Here is a 19992-nt window from a genome sequence, read left to right as displayed (position 1 = left end):
AAAATCATCTAAGCCAGAAAATCATCTAAAATTAAGACTCTAAAAGGATTAAGTAGCCCACTTACTAGGTAAATTTCAAAAAAGTAATCATCATGCTCCTAGATAACAGCAATTTTTTTTTTTTGAGTCTTTTTGAGACAGGGTCTCCCTGTAGCCCCAGCTGTCCGGGAACTCACTATGTAGACCAGGCTGGCCTTGAACTCACAGAGATCTGCCTGCCTCCTGCCTCCGAAGTGCTGGGATTAAAGGTGTGTCCCAACATGCCTGGCTAGACAAGTCACTTTTTAAAAAAAGATTTATTTTGTGGGCTGGAGATACAGCTCAGTGGCTAAGAGCATGTACTGTTCTTCCAGAGGATCCAAGTTTGGTTCCTAGAACCCATGTTGGGCAGCTCACAACTGCCTGTAACTCCAACTCCAGAAGGATCTGATGCCTCTGACTTCTGAAGGCACCTGCACTTATACGCACATACCCACATACACATACACATGGCACTCAGGTCCCAGAGAAGATACACATTCTTAACTGCTGAGCCAGCTCTCCAGCCCCCTCACTCAACATCTTTGAACCTTAGTTTCTCTGCTATGCTCAGGGAAACAGTAGTTAATAATTGTATGAAAGAAACCTTCTGAAACTCACCCCATCATTCCACTAAGTACTGTCACTCTTTTGAAATCCCCAAAACGGGTCTGATATAAGAGGATTTTTCAAATTCTTGGAACAGGAGGTCTGGTGATTCGTGCCTTGAGAAGTGAAGGAAGGAGGATCAGGAGTTCAAAGGTCATCCTCAGCTACATCTCCAGTTATAGGACAGCCTGGACTGCATATGACTTTGTCCCCCCATTTCCTCACCACCAAAATATCCTGGGACAGTTGGCATCCCTCTCTGCAGCTCTGGAACAGGGGTGCAGAGGCCTCAGCCCACGGGCCTATAGGCAAGGTGCTAGGCAGACTTACAAATCCCCTGAGAACACCCTTTTCTAAGGTCCTGGCCAGAGTATGAAATGCCCATTTCTACGACTTCGGTAGAAAGGAAGGCAGACCTTCTTTAGACAGTAGTGCCTCTCCTTCAGGGTTCCATTTATGAAACTACTAGAACCCCTGGAAAATGAGTGTGGGCCCCCTTGAGCCTGCAGAGGCCCAGGCTCATGAAGGCGTACTTCATTCCCAAGATTCACTTCAGAGTTGTTGGCAAACAAACATTATCCAATGAACACACACATTTGTTTCCTGTATTTAAAAAAATTAGAAAATTGGGGCTGGAGAGACGGCTCAGCGGTTAAGAGCACTGACTATTCTTGCAGAGGACCCAGGTTCGATTCCCAGCATCCACATGGAGGCTACTTACCATCCTTAACTCCAGTTCCAGGGGAATCCAAAGCCCTCTTCTGACCTCTGCAGCATTGCCCAACACGGGTGCGCTCACATACATGCAGGCAATATACTCATACACATTAAAAAAAAAAAAATTAGAGAATTATTTCATTGATAGAAAGGTTAACTTGAGCAGGCTGGTCAGGAAATATTGAAAACTTTCATTGCAACATCTTGTTAATTATATAGCATTAATTATAGCACCTGCAATAAACATTACCAGCTGGGTCCCCCCCCACCCCATGTTTTAGTCAGTTGAGTCCTATTATTATTCATTTGAAAAAGTGGGGGGAAATGCAGATTGAGAGAAGTATAACAAGCATTTTCAGAAAGAACAGCCCTGGTCACAAGTGAAATTGTAAGGCCCTTTAGGTATAAGGTATTAAAATCAGCATACAATTTGAAAGGGTCAAAAGAACCTTTGCCTTCTGCAAAAAATAGTGCAGAACATACTTGACTGCTTTGGAAGAACAAATGCTGCATTATGATATGATAATTACTTAATCACATAAAATTTATTCTCAAAAACAAACAGTATTTTTAACATTTTTACTGGTTCAGGATCTGAACATTCATTTTTACTTTTTTTTCTTTTTGTTTTTTGAGACAGGGTCTCCCTGTAACCCAGCTGGCCTAGAACTTGCTATGTAGAGCAGGCTGGCCTTGATCTCACAGTAATCTGCCTGCCTCTGCCTCCTGAGTACTGGGATTAAAGGCATGTACCATCATGCCTGGCGATTTCCATGTTTCTATAAAGTAATAAAACTATCAAAAAACCAGGGATGTCAAATTTTCTCTATTCTTTGTGTTTCTCTTTCTCAATAGTGCACACACACACACACACACACACACACACACACACACGCACACATATATTTCAAGACAGGGTCTTGCTTATGTAACCCAGGCTGGTCTTGAACTTCTCCTGCCTCAGTCAATCAAGTGCTGGGATTACAAGTATATGTCACCACACCCAGTTATGAATATTTACTAATCAATCGCTAAAATAATGTAACCGAAGTCTTACTAAAAACATCAGGAAATGTTTATCTAGAGACTAGAGAAACCCTCTTAAGTCTGTGACTTAGCCTGTAAAGAAGCAGAGGAGCCAAGGTGAGAAGACTAACCATGCAAAGAGAAATAATGGGGAAGATGGAGGGGTGGTATGGGGGCAGGGCATACTGTAATTGAGAGGCTGGGGAAAAAACTGCTCAAAAACAATAACGACACCCCTCAAACATAGGCCAACCTACTAATCAGAAAATGAAGCATTAAATTTGATCACTAAATTCATTTACAAAAGGTAGATATATGGTAAACTCCTGTGTCCATGGATATAAAGGAATGAAGTGTCATGAGGTTCGAATTGCTTCTGGCTATTCAAATAGAGGGACCATCTGCTCCAGGACTGATGTGCCTGCCAGTCCTGCTCAGGGCAGGGCTGACTCTTTGCTGCTCACGCAGTCTGCTCAGCGGCATGCCATTCCCTTTGGCTCCTTACAGGATCAGTAATTCTGTTCTCATGGTGGCTCACAGAGAGGCATGTATTGTTACGGGCTCTGCCTCGTATTGCAACCTTCTGCCTGTCCAAAGAGACGCCACGCCCGGGCCATTTTGCCAAGTTTAGCAAGATTGGGTTTAACCTATGAAAAGGCAGAGAATACCATTAGCAGCAGAAAAAGCAAGTGGCATACAAGTATTTCCAAAGTACAGCTCTCCAGATCTGTTTACATTTCTCACTTCTGAATTCAGAAAAGATCAGGAGAGGAACAGTATGTTAGCAGTAGTGAGACTGCAAACTTTAAGCCGAAATTCTTATCTCCTGTAGGAAACAAAGAGTTTTAATGGAGTAAAATCAATGGGATGGATCAGGAAACATTAGTATATGCAAGAGAAGCCTCTACAGTGTTAGCAGGAAAGATAAGCAAAACAAAAGGATTTTGGAAAATGGCAATCCGACATCACTAGTATGTACCCATATTCTATGTCGTTTAAAATTATAACAAGGATAGAAAATGTCCTTAATTTAAGCCGTAAACCTCTACTGCACCAGCCACATCTTTGCTCATGTGCTGCTCACTGATTAGGGCCAAAGGAGAGAGCAGAGCTCTCCAAAGCTTGGCTCCCAGCTCGATGATTCTCAAATTGTGACACCAGAAATCCTGGGAGACAGCTAGCTGCAACAGCAGATCCTTCTAGCTCGGGGCAGCAGGAGACTAGGTGGTCTGGCCATGTTCTGCCAGCAGTGACCTCGCTGGGTTTTTTCCAACCTTCTCTACTTCTAGGAAGAATCTTATCAAACCTAGAGCCAGCAGGCAACTGATGTTAGGAGATGTAAGTCTGTACTTGTTGTATTCAGCTTAGAAACCATGAGGCTATCATGGAGATAATCTGACAGTTTGGTCTAAGCTCCATTTTAAATGTGAACTTCAAGACAAAATGGTGAGGCCTTAAATGAAAACCTATAATGCCTGTTTTTCAAAACTTTCTTGTTTTGGAAAGGATAAAGACAGGTTACATTTAGATAGCAGAAGCTGGAAAAGGAAGAGGAGATAAACCGTGTTCCCTCTTGATTCTATCATTACTGCACCTGTTTTTCCTGCTCCAAGTGGTCTAGGTCAGCTAATGGCAGCATGGAAGGTCGCCCATGAGCACACTGGAATGGCAGCTGGCACCAGGACAGAGCTTCAATAAGGCGATAGCTCTCCTCTAGGCTCAGGCTATCATTAAACTTAATGGCTCCTAAATGAAAGAGAGATAAAAGTTATGGTATACATGGTAACAAACCAATGCCAACCCTGGGTCAGAACTGAGTATCTAGAAAAAGTAACATATTTCTTAAGAGTTCTTTAGTGTGGTTTTAATGCTGCTTGAAACTGATACTTAAAGCCATGGAAGAGACTAAGGCTTCAGGACTGCCTTCTTGTTTAAACTTTTCCTTACAGAGTGTGTCCTTCTAATCCCTGGAGGAGGCATTCCTTAAGCTGTTAGGATCTTGCTTTCAGGGTGTTTCTCTATTTTGGCCTACTTAGGAGTTTGTGAAGTTACAGGAAAGTCCATGGATTGTCCAAAAGAAACCTGACTGTTTTCTTATAATGCCTGTTTTATTTTCTCCCTTTTCTCAATTTCCATAATAATCTTCCGAATCTAAACACTCATAATGTTAGAACATATCTTTAACATCAATTCACTCAGTCAATAAATATCAATTAAGTGTATACTTTCTATTGGAGCCCTTTCAGACAGTGAATGAGACAGATGTCTCTACTTAGTGAAACTTACACTCTAATAGACAAGACAAACAACTGACAAGTCATCAAAGTAATTTAAATTATAAGTGCTATGAAACAGGATATGAAAGTGTAACAGAAAGCCAAATCCAGTTTAGAGGGTCAGGGAAGGCTTCCTTGGCAGAATATGTCAGCTGAGACCTTGGGTTAAAGACATAACTAAGAAGGAGCAGAAGGGCATTCGAGGGTCAGGAAAGCAAGGGTCCAGTTGTCAGAAGTTTAGCAACCCAAGGGACAGGACCAACAAAGCAGGCTGGAGACGTAAAGAGCACACTGGAGTGTGATGTGTGATGAAACTCAAGTTTAGGCTGCAGGCTATGGTAAGGATTAAAAAGTTTTGCCAGGTATATTAGCATATACCTGTGATCCTATTACTTGGGAGGTAAAGGCAAGAGGATCTGGAGTCCAAGGTTATCTTCAGTTACATATCAAGTTCAAGCCAGCCTGGGCTGAAAGAAACTCAGCCTCTGGGGCTGGAGAGATGGCTCAGCGGTTAAGAACATTGACTATTCTTGCAGAAGACCTGGGTTCAAATCCCAGCACCCACATGGCAGCTAACAACTGTCTGTAACTCCAGTTCTAGGGAATCTGTTCTTCACGGGCATTGTACAACATGGATGCACTTAACCTACATGCAAGCAATACATGCATACACATAAAATAAAAATAATAAAATATTTTAAAAAAGAAACAGCTTCAATCAATCAAACAGAAAAAAATATTTTTATGCCAAGAGCAATGGTAAATGCAATGTGAATTTCTGTTGGAATGACATGCTTACAGACATGTTTCAAAAAGATTCAAAGGGTGTGGTGGCTCCCACCTGTAATCCCAGCACTTGGGAGGCGGAGGCAAGAGGATTGCTACAAGTTAGAGGCCAGCCTAGTCTATATAGCTAGTTCCAGATTACTCTATGCTACAAAAGGAGACTGTCTGAAAAAGAAACAAAACAATGAAGATTCCTGTGAGTTCTAGGAGAATGACTTGGGAGCCAGGGGGTGTAGGGAGCCCAGCAGAGGAGGTGTGGGGAGCCCAGCAGAGGGGATGTGGGGAGCCGAGCAGAAGCTTCCACAGAGGCAAGAACAAGAGTTGCAGTGATGACAGATTTAGGATACATTCTGAAGACAATAATGATACAGTTTGGTGATGGGATAGCTATAAAGGGTAAACAGGATAAAGGGGCAAAGGACTTTAGGATATTACAGGAGACAGACCAAGGATGGACCCTGGTTACTAAGCTAGGAGAGGAAGATAGTGAAAAGATTGAAAGTAATAAAATAGAGGTATCAGTGGAACAGAGACACTACTGTGATCAGGTAACAGTTGCAGGAGGTTCCAAAGCCATCACCTTCTCTAACCTGAGTTCCTCCTACACCACATCCTTGTTTCATCACATTCCCCTACTGAAGCCCTGCCCTATTTCTAATGCCTTCTATAGCAGATCTAAAGGTTATGATGGCACCTTCTAAGTTTCTGGTCTTTCTTTCTAGCCTAATTTCTTGGTACTCCTGGTTGCTCCTCATGTAAAGAATGTGCTCCTGCCTATGTGGCTCTGCCAAGACCGCTTCCTTGGCCTGTAATGAGCCCAATTCTGAATGCCTCTTCTAGGCCCTGTTCCTCTGCTCTTTTTCAGTCAGCCTGCACTGGAGTCCGAATTGGCCTTTTACTTTGGAAAAGTAATTTTTAAGGTAGATTCAATTTCTTGACCTACATTAAATTCTTCAAAAGTTGAGCAGAAACGTGCATTTTACCTATTCCATTGTGCAATAACTATACCCCTGCCAGGGCTCAGCATACCCAGGACTTAGCAGCTCACTGTGCAGTCTCTTACCATGGCAGGCTTGGGAGGCCAATACCTTCTGGACAGTCAGTGGCAATGTCCCTTGGATGCCTCCTGTGGTCTGCAGCAGCTATGTTATTAGCAGAAGGGAAATGAGGCAATGAAGTCTTTGTGTGGCACTTTAGTGTAACACTCCAAAATAAGAGAAAATAAGCTCACCTCCACTTGTTCTCGAATAAATTCCTATAAAGCCAAAAGGAAAACAGGTATCAATCTACTGTTCTCTTCTACTTACCCTTTGAGAGTTTACAAAACATCATCAGAAGCACAGGAAATAGCCCCAAGAATTAAGAAATAGGATTACAGCGGTGGCTCATGCCTTTAATCCCAGCACTCGGGAGGCAGGCAGATCTCTGTGAGCTCAAGGCCAGCCTGGTCTACATAGGGGGTTCCAGGACAGCTGGGGTTAAAGGGCGACCCTGGTTCAAAAAAAAAAAAAAAAAAAAAAAAAAGGATTACATGAAATTAAAAAGCATCTATACAACAAAAGAAACTATCATCAGAGTGAAGAGAAAGCTTACAGAGTGGGAGAAAATCTCTGCCAGCCATATATCAAACAAGGGGTTAATATCTAGAATACACAGAAAATGCAAAAAATTAGCTGAGTGTGGTGGAGCACACCTTTAATTCCAGCACTTGGCAGGCGGACCTCTGTGAGGCCAGTCTGATCTACATAATGAGTTCTAGGCCAGAGAGGGCTACATAGAGGGACCCTGTCTAAAAACAACAAAAACCCTGCAAAAATTAAACATACATAAGACAAAACTGTCAATCAACAAATGGGCCAATGAATTGAACAGACAGTTCTCAAAGAAATAAATATAAATGGTCAATAAATATTTTAAAGTGTTCAACATTCCTAGCTATTAGAGAAATGCAAATTAAAACTCCTTTGAGATCCATCTCACTTTAGTCAGGATGGTTACCATCAAAACAAAACACAAATGATAACAAATGCTGGCAAGGAGCTGGGTGTCTGGTGCAGGCCTTTAATCCCAGCATTTGGGAAGCAGAGGCAGGTGGATCCCTGTTAGTTCAAGGCCAACCTGGTCTACATAGTGAGTTCCAGGCCAGCTGTGCCTTTTTTTTTTTTTTTTTTTTTTTTTTGGTCTTTTTGAGACAGGGTCTCCCTGTAGCCCCAGCTGTCCTGGAACTCACTGTGTAGACCAGGCTGGCCTTGAACTCACAGATATCCGCCTGCCTCTGCCTCCCAAGTGCTGGGATTAAAGGTGCGCGCCACCATGCCTGGCTAAGTATAATATACACAAGCTGAGAATAAATACACAAAACCCATCAGCACAACTGTGAACTATCTCGTTTAAATAGTATAAACATAAGCAAATAGTCATTTTAATTCCCACAAGGCTTCCCCCTGCCCAACAACTCCCTTCAGGTCAAAAGGCTTATTTTCAGGACTAGAGAGATGGTTTAGCAGCTGAAAGCTCTTGTTGCTGTTTCAGAGGACCTGAGTTCTATTCCTAGCACCCATGTGGATGGCTCAGAGCTGCCAGTAATTCCAGCTCCAGGGGATCTGATGTGCTCTTCTGCCCTCCATGGGTACCCGTCCACACACATAGTATACACAATGGCATACACAGACACACTGCAGACACATGAATTTTTTTTTTTTTTTTTGGTCTGAGACAGGGTCTCCCTGTAGCTCCAGCTGTCCTGAAATTCACTATGTAGACCAGGGTGGCCTTGAACTTACAGAGATCTGCCTGCCTCTGCCTCCCGAGTGCTGGGATCAAAGGCATGCGCCACCACACCTGGCATGAATCTTTTTTTTTTTAAAGGCTTATTTTCCAAAGCACTCTTTAAAAGTGTTTCCTCCTTCATGTATCTTTGCCCTTGGGAAGATTTTTGTTGTTGCTGTTTGTCTTTCAAGATAGTCTTGCTATGAAGCCCAGTCTGGTCTTGAACTTACAGTCTTCCTGTCTTAGGCTGCCTTGTGCCAGAATTATAGGAATGTGCCATCATTCCAGGCTCTGAGGTAAACTTTTTAGTACCTATATTCCTGTAGATATTGTGGATATTTGCAAAAGAAACTTAAAGCTAGAGTGAGATAGCTTATCAGGCAAAAGCATGTGCCGCCAAGTCTGATGACCTGACTTCAAGTTCCAGGATTCACATGATGGAAGGAGAGAAATGATTCTTATAGGCGTGTGCGCGCTGGGCTCTCGGGGTCCCTGCTTGCACTTCCCGAATGATAGGGCAGGTCCGCAGGCTTCCCCGCCGTGCATCTGGAGGAAGGCGGGTCTGGCCCCGCAAGCTTCTCCGGCAGGCCGCGTTCTATGGCACTGCGGCTCATGTCTCCTGGATGCGGTGGCTGGCCGCGGCTTTTGGTGGTGAAAGTTCCTCTGCTACTGGAGCGTTGTCCAGCCGAATCTTGTCCCTATTTCACCCGTGTACTTTTCTCAGGATGCGAGGTCCACTGGCCACTGAACCACACAGGAAGAGTACGAGGACAGTGAAAGCTAGGAATGTCCGCAAGTCGGTAACAGAGGAGTGCTGCCCCCCGGAGAGGCTGGACCGCAGGCAGTGAGATGGGACTCGGTTCAGTCTCAATGTTACAGCTTTATTAAGTGTCTCTGCTCTCAGTGATTCAGCAGCTCTGCGACCCAGCTCTCTGATATTGAGAGAAAGACTGGGATATTTATACCATGGGGGTAGTGGTAAAAGCTTTGGCTGTTAGATACTTTGTGAGGCATTCTATTTACATATGGAAGTGGGTTTCTGCCATGCCGCCAGACTGCTGGCTACCTGAAAAATCACAGGAAAGCATGGTATTCCTAAAGCCAGAGGCCATGTTTATGTTATGGCATTTGTGGCGGGCACTTCAAAAGGAGAGTCAGGAAAGATGCCAGGAAGGCACCCTGCTATGAAAGGAGCCCCAGCACATAATCCCGAGCTGCATGAGCTGTCCGGACGTGAAGGGGCTTCTACTTTGCATAACAGAGGTCCCCAACAGATTCTACTAAGATTTCCTTTGACCTTCACATGTACACTGTGGCATGTACAAACCTGAACACACACATACTAAATAATCTGAAAAATTTAAAAAAAAAAAAGAAATTTAAAGCTGATACTATTTAATGCTACCAATTTGTTTAGTCTCTGGAGGCAAAAATTGCCTCTAGATTTGGTATACTTAATGATTTCTTTATAACAAAACACAGGATTTCTTCATTACTTCTGATAATAGCTCTGCATAAAACAGTTTCCTAAGGTTACAACAGGGTGATTTCTTTTTAAATCAAACTTGGAAAATTCTCTCCTTTCTACAAATGCTCTAGTCTGTCAAGTTTATAAATGAGAACTAGGTAGAAGACACTGTACTGTAAATATTTTAAAAGCCACATATATTACCAAACCTAATCAGAAGGATGTCTCACAACATCTGACCTGATGAAGCTTAGTACAAATGGAAATGAGCCTAACTTCTCTGTTCTAACATCAGTCATAAGCCCACAGAGGGCTCATTTTCAGATCATTTCTTGTTTCAGTGGGTCAGTTACTGTGGCTAACTTCAGTGTTAGAAAAGGCTCATTCATCAGGCTGGAACACAGATCTTTAAAAAAGACATACTGATAACTATCAACTGCTAGGTGTGTCTACCTCCTCTCAAAATTCTTCCAAAATCAACACTCTCTCCTAATCAAATTTTCAGAGACCATAGGCTTTGTTTCAATTCGAAGCAAACACTTTAATAGTAGTCCTTGAAGTCATTTCAGGAGAAGTTTTTATTATAATTTTCTCGTTAAATTTTTAGATATTGAATTACAACATGAGAGTCTAACAAATCCTATCTTTTGGATTCAACACAATTTGGAGTAGGAGTCTTAGAAGAAATAAATTCTGTGGGCAGAAAAGAGTTCTGTCAAAAGTAAAGCCAGGCTGTCAGATCAAAGGGCAATTTTGTTAAGGGTGAAATCAAGGTAAGACAGCTGGCACTGGAAGTGCCTCTTGCTCTTTAATGTCCTCTCACCCTCAGCCTACAAACACACTCAGGTCTCTTCCATCTTAAAACAAAAAATGTTTCTTCCTCCTCCTGACTGCCACATACACACTTCAACTACTTCTGTCGGCTATTGCCCATCTCCCTTCTTTTGTATGCAGCCAGATATCTGGGGTTTGCTTTTCAGAGCTAGGAAATCAAACCTAGGGCTCAGGACATGCTAGGCAAGCACTCTACCATTGTCCTACATTCCCAGCTTTTTTTTGAGAGAGCGTTTTCTGTCCTATGTAACCTAAGCTGGTTGGCTTGGAATTCACTATGTAGCCCAGGCTAGCTTCAAACTTGCAGTTCTCAGGCTGCACCTGAGTGCTGGAATGACAAATGTATGCCACCAGGCTGGCCAGAGTTATCAGAGTCATCTACATGGCCCTACTCCCCACTTAACTCATTGCTGACCCACTGTGCTCATCTTCTGCCAGACTCCATCCTCCTGAAATGATTCCAGAATATAACAAAGCTGTCATGACAGCAACTCTGACTTCCTACTACTGATCATTCCCTTTTTCAAAAAGTTTTTAAAAAATGTTTTATTTTTACTTTATGTATATGAGTGTTCTGCCTGCATGTATGTAAGTGCACCACATGTATGCTTGATGCCTAAGGAGGATACAAGAAGGCTTTGGATCCTCTGAAACTGGAGTTAAGGATGGATGTTAGTCTCCATGTGGGTGCTGGAACTGAACCCGGGTCCTTTGGAAGAGCAGCCAGTGCTCTTGACCACTGAGCCTCTGTCCAGCCCATCAGTCCCACCCTGCTTGCAGGTTTGCTTAGTTTAGACAATATTGTCTTTCCTTGATTTCATCCTGCCTCAAATACTTTATTATCTTCACAGTCTCTTTTTCAGTAGTCACTTTTAAATATCCCTCTTCCATTCCCGCTATTACTTGGTCCTATTTCATTCCAGCAGCCGTCATGCCTCCAGTCTTCCCAGATCAGCCTATCGTGACTCAGCCACTAAATCTATCTTTTAATTTTTATTTGACTTTTTTTTTTTTTTACATCATTTGTGTGTGTGTGTGTGCCCGCATGCATGCATGCATGTGCATCTGAAGGTCAGAGGACAATTTGTGGAAGTGTTCTCCCCAATGTGGGTCCCAGGGATCGAATTCATGTTATCAGGCTTGGCAGCACATGTCTTTACCTGCTGAGCCATTTTGTTGGATGTTTTTTTTTTGTTTTTTGAGATAAAGTCTCACTGTGAAACCCACATTGGCCTTAAACTGGTGATGCTCCTGAGGACTGAGAGGACCAGCATGCTCTACCATGCATAGCTCTAACACTTTCTGAACATAGATCTACTATCCAAACTTCACTGTACCATAACTATCTGTTTCCTTCCTCCTCACCTTGAGCTAATTTGAATTTCTAGGATCTGGCACACTGAATACAAATACCATAAACGTGTACGGAATAAAGACAAATGTAGAGGTTATTGTGACCCAGCAATGTCCTGGGCATTGAAGATATTTCTTACCTCCACAATACTCTTAGTCACTGTAGATCTTCCTCTTCGAAGTTCACTGGCTTCTCTTTCTACGAAACAGAGTGGTACCTTCCCCACAAGGACCAGAGAATCACTAGCATCTGGAAAGATCAATTCAAGGCCCAGATCATCCAGATTTTTGTGGTAACACCTAAGGAGACAGCCTCAAATGTAAAAGCATTACTTCACCGACATTTCAGTACCAGTTCCAAATACTGGATAGTTTTTAAAAGCCGCCATAACCTTTAAAGGTTATACTGTTTTCCTTACACTTATGTGTTTAGGATTTTATTATCAAATTCCCTTTTTCAATTACAGTAATTCTCTTTCATTCACTTTCACTCTCTAAGAATTTATAGTTGACCATGATCCAAAAATATTAAATGGCAAATTCCAGAAGTAAACAGTATTCTCTCTTGTTCTCTCTCTCTCTCTCTCTCTCTGACTGAATTGGGGCCTTGCACATGCTAAACATAAGCTCCACCATGAGCTACATCTCCAGCATAAATTTTAAATTGCATGCTGTTCTGAGTAGCCTGATAACATCTCATGCTGCTCCACTGAGTTATCCCTTTGTTCAGCATATCCACCTAGTATATGATACATACCTGTTAATCATGTGGTTATCAGATGACTGCTTCAGTATTGCAGTTTTATGTTCAAGTGATACTTATTTTATTTCATAATAGTGTGTTAGTTGTGATGCAGAGGAGGCACTAGACCATAAAACACAGAAGATAGACTATCCCTGGTACTATGTAGCAATGCTACAGGACACACAGGGAAAATGTATACATATCTATGTAGGGCTCAGTACTACCCGTTTTCACATATCCACAGGAGATCCTGGAATAAATCCATCACATGGAAGGTGGGAACTACTGTATAGTTCCTTTTATACAGTAGTATAAAAGTACCTTTTAGCCGGGCGTGGTGGCGCACGCCTTTAATCCCAGCACTGGGAGGCAGAGGCAGGCAGATCTCTGAGTTCAAGGCCAGCCTGGTCTACATAGTGAGTTCCAGGACAGCTGGGGCTACAGGGAGACCCTGTCTCAAAAAGACCAAAAAAACAAAAAGTACCTTTTATAGTACCTTTTCTTCTGGTTTTTCTGTTGAGAAAACCAAATTGCTTCTAAATCTTGCTCCTAAATTTTCATTCTTCACTAAGGAACTACTAACTTACTGCCTGCACTTAAAGAAGTTTGGCACAAAGATTTCTGAAAATGTTTTGAGTCTGCATTAAAAGCGGGAGGTAATTAACAGCCCCAGGGGACTGAGCCATTCTGACTGGTGGGGAAAGTAGCAGGTTTGCAGTGGGGGATGGTAAGTAAGTAAATCTGCCTCTCATACAAATCTTGCCCTAGGGAAAAAAGATGTATTGGCAGTAGCTCATAGCCAAAACTGAAAACCGAGAGACAATCCTTTCCTTTTTCAGTAATTTACACTGCCCAAAAGTGTGAAATGACCTGTCTTGTGACTTGCTCCATTATGTGCCCCTTCCTGGCATCCTAGTGTTTCACTTTCTTCCTAATAAGATTATGGTAATGAAGAATCTAGAATGAACCAAGAGAAAGAATGGAAGCAATTACTACTCTAACTTTGCTTTCAGACACAGTACAGCACAAACACTTGACTATTCCAAGAAATGAAAAGAGTGTGCTAAGCCAACTGCTGGAAAAAATTATCAGGGAAACTCAATCCTATACTTAATAGCTATGATATAGTGGAAGAATGGCTTTTGGAGTTGAAAGACAAGCTTTGAGTTCCTGCCCTACAACTGAGTAGTTTTCAAGACCTTAGATAAGCCAGGCAGCCCTCTTGGTCTCAGTTTCCTTTTCTGAAAAATGGAACATTTATGCAAAAAAAAAAAAACAACCCAAAATTAATGTAGAAACATACACTACCAGCATTATAGCCTCATAGTGCTACTAACCGTAAAAGTCTTCTCTGCTCCTCAGTTACTGTGATCTCCAGTGGTGGAATTACCATGGAGGATAGTAATTTTTTCCGACCAGAGCCTTGTGGTGCCTGCTTCTCATAGGAGTCTGTTGGAAGCGAGATGAATGTGTCATGAATAAGGGCAGTCTTCCACACCGGTTAAAATAAATGGTAATGGCTGGAGAGACGGCTCAGAGAGAACACTGGCTGTTCTTGCAGAAGACCCAGGTTCAAATCCCAGCACCCACATGGCAGCTAACAACTGTCCATAACTCCAATTCCAGGGGATCCCACAGCCTCTTCTGTCCTCCGCGGGCATTGCGTGACACGGGTGCACTTACCTACACGCAGGCAATACATGCATACAAGTAAAATAAAAAATATTTTTTAAAAAATGAAGCATGGTAAAGCAGGGCCATGAACCAGCGTTCGAGCACTCAGTAGTAGTGTTCAGTTCTAGAATGTGGATTTCTAATATTCAGCTGAGGGATATTTTATTCATTTAGCAGTTTTTCAAAATAGGAAATATAAGACTTAACTCTATGTCAAGAAGAACAAGAGTGCTCTTGTAGTTAATAAGTGTAGTCTTAATTCATTGGTGCATAATGTGGCACAATGAACCTCACAACCCTATGGCTCAAAAGGGCTTCTTGGTTCCTTTAGAAGGGTTTCCCAGTCTTTGAAAAGAATCTGTCAATAATATTTTCAAATGGTGCAGACCCTATAGCTAGCAAAGCTTGTTTTAAATTTTTTAAAATTTGCTATTTGAATGTGCATGATGTGTTAAGGGGGATGCATATATGTCACAGTACATGTGTGGAGGTCAGAGGAAAATTTTTGGGAGACATCTCTCTCCTTCCACCCTTATGTGGGCTCCAGAGATTAACTCTAATATTTTACATGCTAAACTATTTTATCAGTGCATACATTTGTTTTTTGTTTTTTGTTTTTTTTTTTGGTCTTTTTGAAACAGGGTTTCCCTGTAGCCCCAGTTGGTCTGGAACTCACTATGTAGACCAGACAGGCCTCAAACTTACAGAGATTCACCTGCCTCTGCTTCCCAAGTGCTGGGACTACAGGTGTGCGCCACCACGCCTGGCTTCAGATTTGTTTTTAATGAACCATATTTTTTATTTGCTTGTCTTTTAAAAAATGATTTATTAGTACTTGCTTCGGCAGCACATATACTAAAATTGGAATGATACAGAGAAGATTAACATGGCCCCTGCGCAAGGATGACACGCAAATTCGTGAAGTGTTCCATATTTTTAGGTCTAAGACCAAGGAAGCACCCAAACGCCGTGAGGAGCACCTCCAGGTCAAGAAGGAGGAAGAGACCAAGAAATAAAGCTCCCCTCTTGTGTCTATAGATAGTGGCCTCAGTCATTAAAATAGAACAAGCCTTTAAAAAAAAAAGATTAAAAAAATGGTTTTATTATTTTTATGTGCATGAATGTATTGCTTGCATGTATGTGAGTGCACCTGTGTCATGCAATGCCACAGAGGTCAGAAGAGGCTTCAGATTCCCCTGGAACTGGAGTTAAGGATGGTTCGTAGCCGCCATGTGGGTGCTGGGAATTGAACCCAGGTCCTCTCCAAGAGCAGTCAGTGCTCTTAACTGCTGAGCCATCTCTCCAGCCCCATAATGATTTATTTTTATTTTACGTGTATGAGTATATTGCTTGCATGTATGTAAGTGCACCTATGTTGTACAATGCCCATGGAGGTCAAAAGACGGCGTCAGATCTCCTGGAACTGGAGTTATGGATGGTTGTTAGACGCCATGGGAACTGAACCTAGGTCCTCTGCAAGAGCAGTCAGTGCTCTTAACCACTGAGCCATTTCTCCAGCCTTTTTTTTTATTTTTGTAACCCCAGCTGGCTTAGAACTGACTATGTAGACCAGGCTGGCCTCGATCTCACAGAGATAAGCCTGTCTCTGCCTCCTGAGTGCTGGGGTTAAAGGCATGTGCCACAACGCCTGGCTGATTTCTTCATTTCTGGCACTGTGAAGTGTTTCTCCTTGGCCTGGGATTCTTTGCCATAGTCCCTAACTGCCACACAACTAGAGCCAAGCACTTTAGTCATTGTTGTTATATCAGGGAAGCCATGTAATTCCCTTGACCTCATTGTTTTGCAGAGGCCTATTCATTCCCCAGATTTCTTCTTGTCATTAACCTTAATTAAAGTTTAGTGCTCTACCAACTTGACCTATGTAGGCTCACCACAACTGGACACAAGCACATAAAGATGGGTTTGGTGCAAAATTATCACAAAATTCAGACACTTCTGCAACAGACATTAGCTTAATATTTAGTGAATTTACCATGATACTTGATTTACTACTGCTAAATGAGGCTCAGCACCTATCCTACAGACAATGCAAACTACTGTGTAGAGTCACAACCACAGGTTTGTAAACCATCGTGTTCCACCCATGAAAGGAGTAAAGGGGTATCTTACAATTTAAGTCATTATCCAAAACAACTAACTTTCTATCACTGTTTTCACTGTATCTTTCCAAACTCTTGGGCCTTCATTTTATAAGGAAAAATGAAAATGGTAGTGATATTACTGTCATTCTAGTTCACGGAGTAACCCTGGGTCTGTACCTAGCAGCCTCTTCATTACTTGATCACAAGAATCAAGATTCTCCTGAAAATCTAAAGAAGATATAGTGGTATATGTTTGTAATTTCAACACTTCGAAAGCTGAGGCAGGAGAATGGAGGGTTCACAGCTAGCTTGACCTTCTAAGGGAGAGCCTGTCTCTACAATAAATTTTTTCTTGGTATCTTATCACTTGAGGAATACAAGTATCTCATGATGGCAAAGATGAATCCCAAAAAAAAAAAAGCTGGAGAAGTGGTTTGGGAGTTAAGAGCACTTGCTGTTCTTCCAGAAGGTCCATGTTTGATTCCCAGCACCTACATGACCACTCAGTTGCCCTCTTCTGGTCTTCACATGCACTATACACATACCAGTATACACATAGGTAATCAAAACATTTGTACAAATAAAAATAAATCATTAAAAATTATTTTAAAAAATAAAAATTAAAAAAGATATAGTGGCTTTGGGAAGAGACACACAAAAAGTATTGATACTGGCTGCCTGTAGGGAGAGAAATGATGTGGGATGGAAGATGAGGGCAGAGAGGAGACTTTGTCATATTTCCTTCTGCACCTTTTATTTTAGAATTAGATCAATTTGTTTATACTACCTGCTCCAAAGTACATGAGATTTTGAAGTAAAAGGACTATTATAGGGCCTTCTGAATGCTAGTGGTCTCTGCCTGGCGGACCACAAAAGAAGGCCCAGTGAGAGCACATGGCATAGGAGAAGTACATCTTTGTGCTCAATGTCTCAATAAATAGCTCAAATCTTATGTGACTCTGGGTAGGTAACAAATATATAGCAAATATGCCTTTGATCATGTCATTAAGATCTGCATGTCTGAATTAGTAAAGCATACTACCACAGTCTTTCAGTTATAACAGAAGCCAAACTGGAGGATTTCAGTTTAGTTTTTTTTTTGGTCTTTTTGAGATAGGATCTCCCTGTAGCCCCAGCTGGCCTGGATTCACTATGGAGACCAGACTGGCCTTGAATTCCCAGAGATCTGCCTGCCTCTGCCTCCCGAGTGCAGGGATTAAAGGCGTGTACCACCACACCTGGCAACTTTTTTTTTTTGAGACAGGGTCTCCCTGTAGCCCCAGCTGACCTGGAACTCACTATGTAGACCAAGCTAACCTTGAACTCAGAAATCTGCCTGCCTCGGCTTCCTTAAGTGCTGGGATTAAAGGCATGCACCACCATGCCCAGCTCTCAGTTTAACTATTTTTTTTTTTTTTTGTCTTTTTGACACAGGGTCTCCTTGTAGCCCCTGAACTCACTATGTAGACCAGGCTGGCCTCGAACTCACAAAGATCCTCCTGAACATACAATGCATCCTTCCTCACAAGTTGCAATGAGAAAAATTCACTATTAACTGTGCTGGGGGTCTTAAATCTTCTCTAGTTACAGACAGATCCTTACCAGTAAGAAGCTGCTCCAAACGGACACGTTCATGGGCAGCATGCTGATCCACCAATATTAGCAGGTTTCCACCTACAAAACCATCAGGGGTTACTGGAGTTTCAAATTCTCAAGATTAACATAATCATGAAATATGGAGGGAGAAAAATGTTTAATTCAATCCACTTAACAACCAGTGTAAAAACTTAAGATACAATTAATTATACTTTCTATTTCTTAAAAAAGTGAAATTATCAGGAAAATAATATGAAATTTATCCCTGGTGAAAACTCTAATTCATCAATATTTCATTAATAAAAAGGTGAAGGGGTAGAGACTAGAGAGATGGCTCAGTGGTCAAGAGTACTTGCTGATCTTCTAGAGGACCTGGGTTCAGTTCTTAGCACCCACATGGCAGTAATCGTCTATAACTCCAGCTCCAGGGGATTCGACACCCTCTTGTGGTCTCTGTGGGTACTGCATGCACATGGTGCACTTAGCACACATTCAGGCAAAACACTCATACACATAAAATAAAAAATAAAAGGCTAGGGCTGGAGAGATGGCTTAGTGGTTAAGAACACTGACTGTTCTTGCAGAAGACCTGGGTTCAAATCCTAGCACCTACATGGCAGCTAACAATTGTTTGTAACTCCAGTTCCAGGGGATCTGACAGTCTCTTCTGTCCTCCGCGGGCACTGCATGACATGGGTGCACTTACCTACATGCAGGCAATACATGCATATACACAAAATAAAAATAATATTTTTTTTAAAAAGGCTAAACTTTTAATATTTAAACAAGACTTTGCTTTATTAATTCAACTTTAATACAAGAAAGAAGTATCAGATAACACACTATACTCATATTGTAATTGGAGAACCCTGACTTGCAAGCTACTCTAAAATGCATGAAGTATATTTCAGGTAAGTGGCCAAGAAATTTTTTCTATAAAGAAGCAGAAAGGAAATATTTTATGCTTTTTAGGACAAATGGATTCTGTCATGACTACTGTACTGTTCATTTTGAGTGAAAGTAGTCACAGATGATCTGTGCTACTACAGCTGTGTTCCAATAAAGTTTTATTTATGGACACTGAAATAACTGCATATAATTTGACTATGTCAAGAAATGTCTTCTTTTGTTTTTTCCTAACCATGTAAGGATGTAAAACCGTTACTTCCCTGGCTACAAAAAAACAGACTCTCACTGTGTCTACCCACAGGCTGAAGTTGGAGCTGCTTTAGACTGAGGCTTCAGAAGCTTTCCTGGGTGAATCTATCACCTGGGAGCAAATTCAAATGCAGAATCTGAGCAAGAGGTGAACAGTGTGGGACACAAGGTTCAGGAATTCTAAGTCCTGGGTAATCCTGTCTACAGACCTCACTTTTGAGAAACAGGGTTAGATTCTCAAGTACAAGCAAGGAGGCATACCATTTAGAACTCTTCTCACGGTCATAATTCTCAATGACATACTAGTGTAAATTTTTTTTTTTTTTTTTTGGTTTTTTTGAGACGGGGTCTCCTTGTCGCCCCGGCTGCCCTGAAACTCACAAAGCCCCGCCTGCCTCTGCCTCCCAAGTGCTGGGATTAAAGGCGTGCACCACCACGCCCGGCCCTGCTTTTTAAAGTTTGTATTTTTATTACTTTTGATCAATAGATTGGGGTTTACTGATCACTTTAATTTAAAACAATAATATATTTGTTCATTAACAATATGTAAATAGGGCTGGAGAGACAGCTCAGTGGCTAAGAACAATTGCAGAGGACCTGGGTTCAGTTCCCAGCCTCCATAAGGTGGCTCACAAGCATTTGTAACTCTAGTTACATGGGATCTGATGCCATCTTCTGGCCTTTACAGGCACCAGGCATGCATGTGGTGCAAATACATACATGCAGGCAAATATTCATACAGTGAAAATAAATAAATCTTTGAAAATTTTAAAATTATGTCTGGTAATAAAAATACTTGCATTTGGCTTTAGAAAAATGTACTTAATCTTTTTTTGGGGGGTGGGATGGGGTCTTCAGTAG

The 19992-nt window shown here is 41.8% G+C and overlaps 1 protein-coding gene and 2 non-coding genes across 6 annotated transcripts in view; 1 reads left to right on the top strand and 2 right to left on the bottom strand.

The window, feature by feature from the left end:
• Positions 1-1993: 1993 nt before the first annotated feature.
• Positions 1994-19992, bottom strand: part of Mlh3 (mutL homolog 3) — a 35384-nt gene continuing 17385 nt past the window's right edge. For 2 of the 4 annotated variants that reach the window (XM_008849725.3, XM_008849726.3), the window contains 7 exons: positions 17980-18051; positions 13939-14050; positions 11997-12156; positions 6664-6687; positions 6496-6574; positions 3965-4116; positions 1994-3017 (listed from right to left, as the gene is read on the bottom strand). In XM_008849725.3, coding sequence (XP_008847947.1) covers positions 2925-3017; positions 3965-4116; positions 6496-6574; positions 6664-6687; positions 11997-12156; positions 13939-14050; positions 17980-18051 — 692 coding nt within the window. In that variant the 3' untranslated portion in view covers positions 1994-2924. Of the gene's footprint in view, positions 3018-3964; positions 4117-6495; positions 6575-6663; positions 6688-11996; positions 12157-13938; positions 14051-17979; positions 18052-19992 lie in introns of those variants that run through there. The other 2 variants (XM_029554418.1, XM_017802375.2) reach the window with 2 other exon arrangements.
• On the top strand, positions 15107-15213 carry LOC115067107. Its single transcript, XR_003846543.1, has one exon. It is a non-coding gene; the product is annotated as a U6 spliceosomal RNA (small nuclear RNA).
• LOC115067109 lies at positions 16355-16427 on the bottom strand. The gene has a single exon (XR_003846544.1). It is a non-coding gene; the product is annotated as a small nucleolar RNA SNORD101 (small nucleolar RNA).

Source organism: Nannospalax galili, unplaced genomic scaffold (genome assembly GCF_000622305.1).
Source record: "Nannospalax galili isolate Female #2095 unplaced genomic scaffold, S.galili_v1.0 scaffold24, whole genome shotgun sequence".
NCBI classification, from domain to species: Eukaryota; Metazoa; Chordata; class Mammalia; order Rodentia; family Spalacidae; genus Nannospalax; species Nannospalax galili.
The sequence above is the reverse complement of the archived record's forward strand: the minus strand, read 5'-3'. Positions and strand labels throughout refer to the sequence as shown.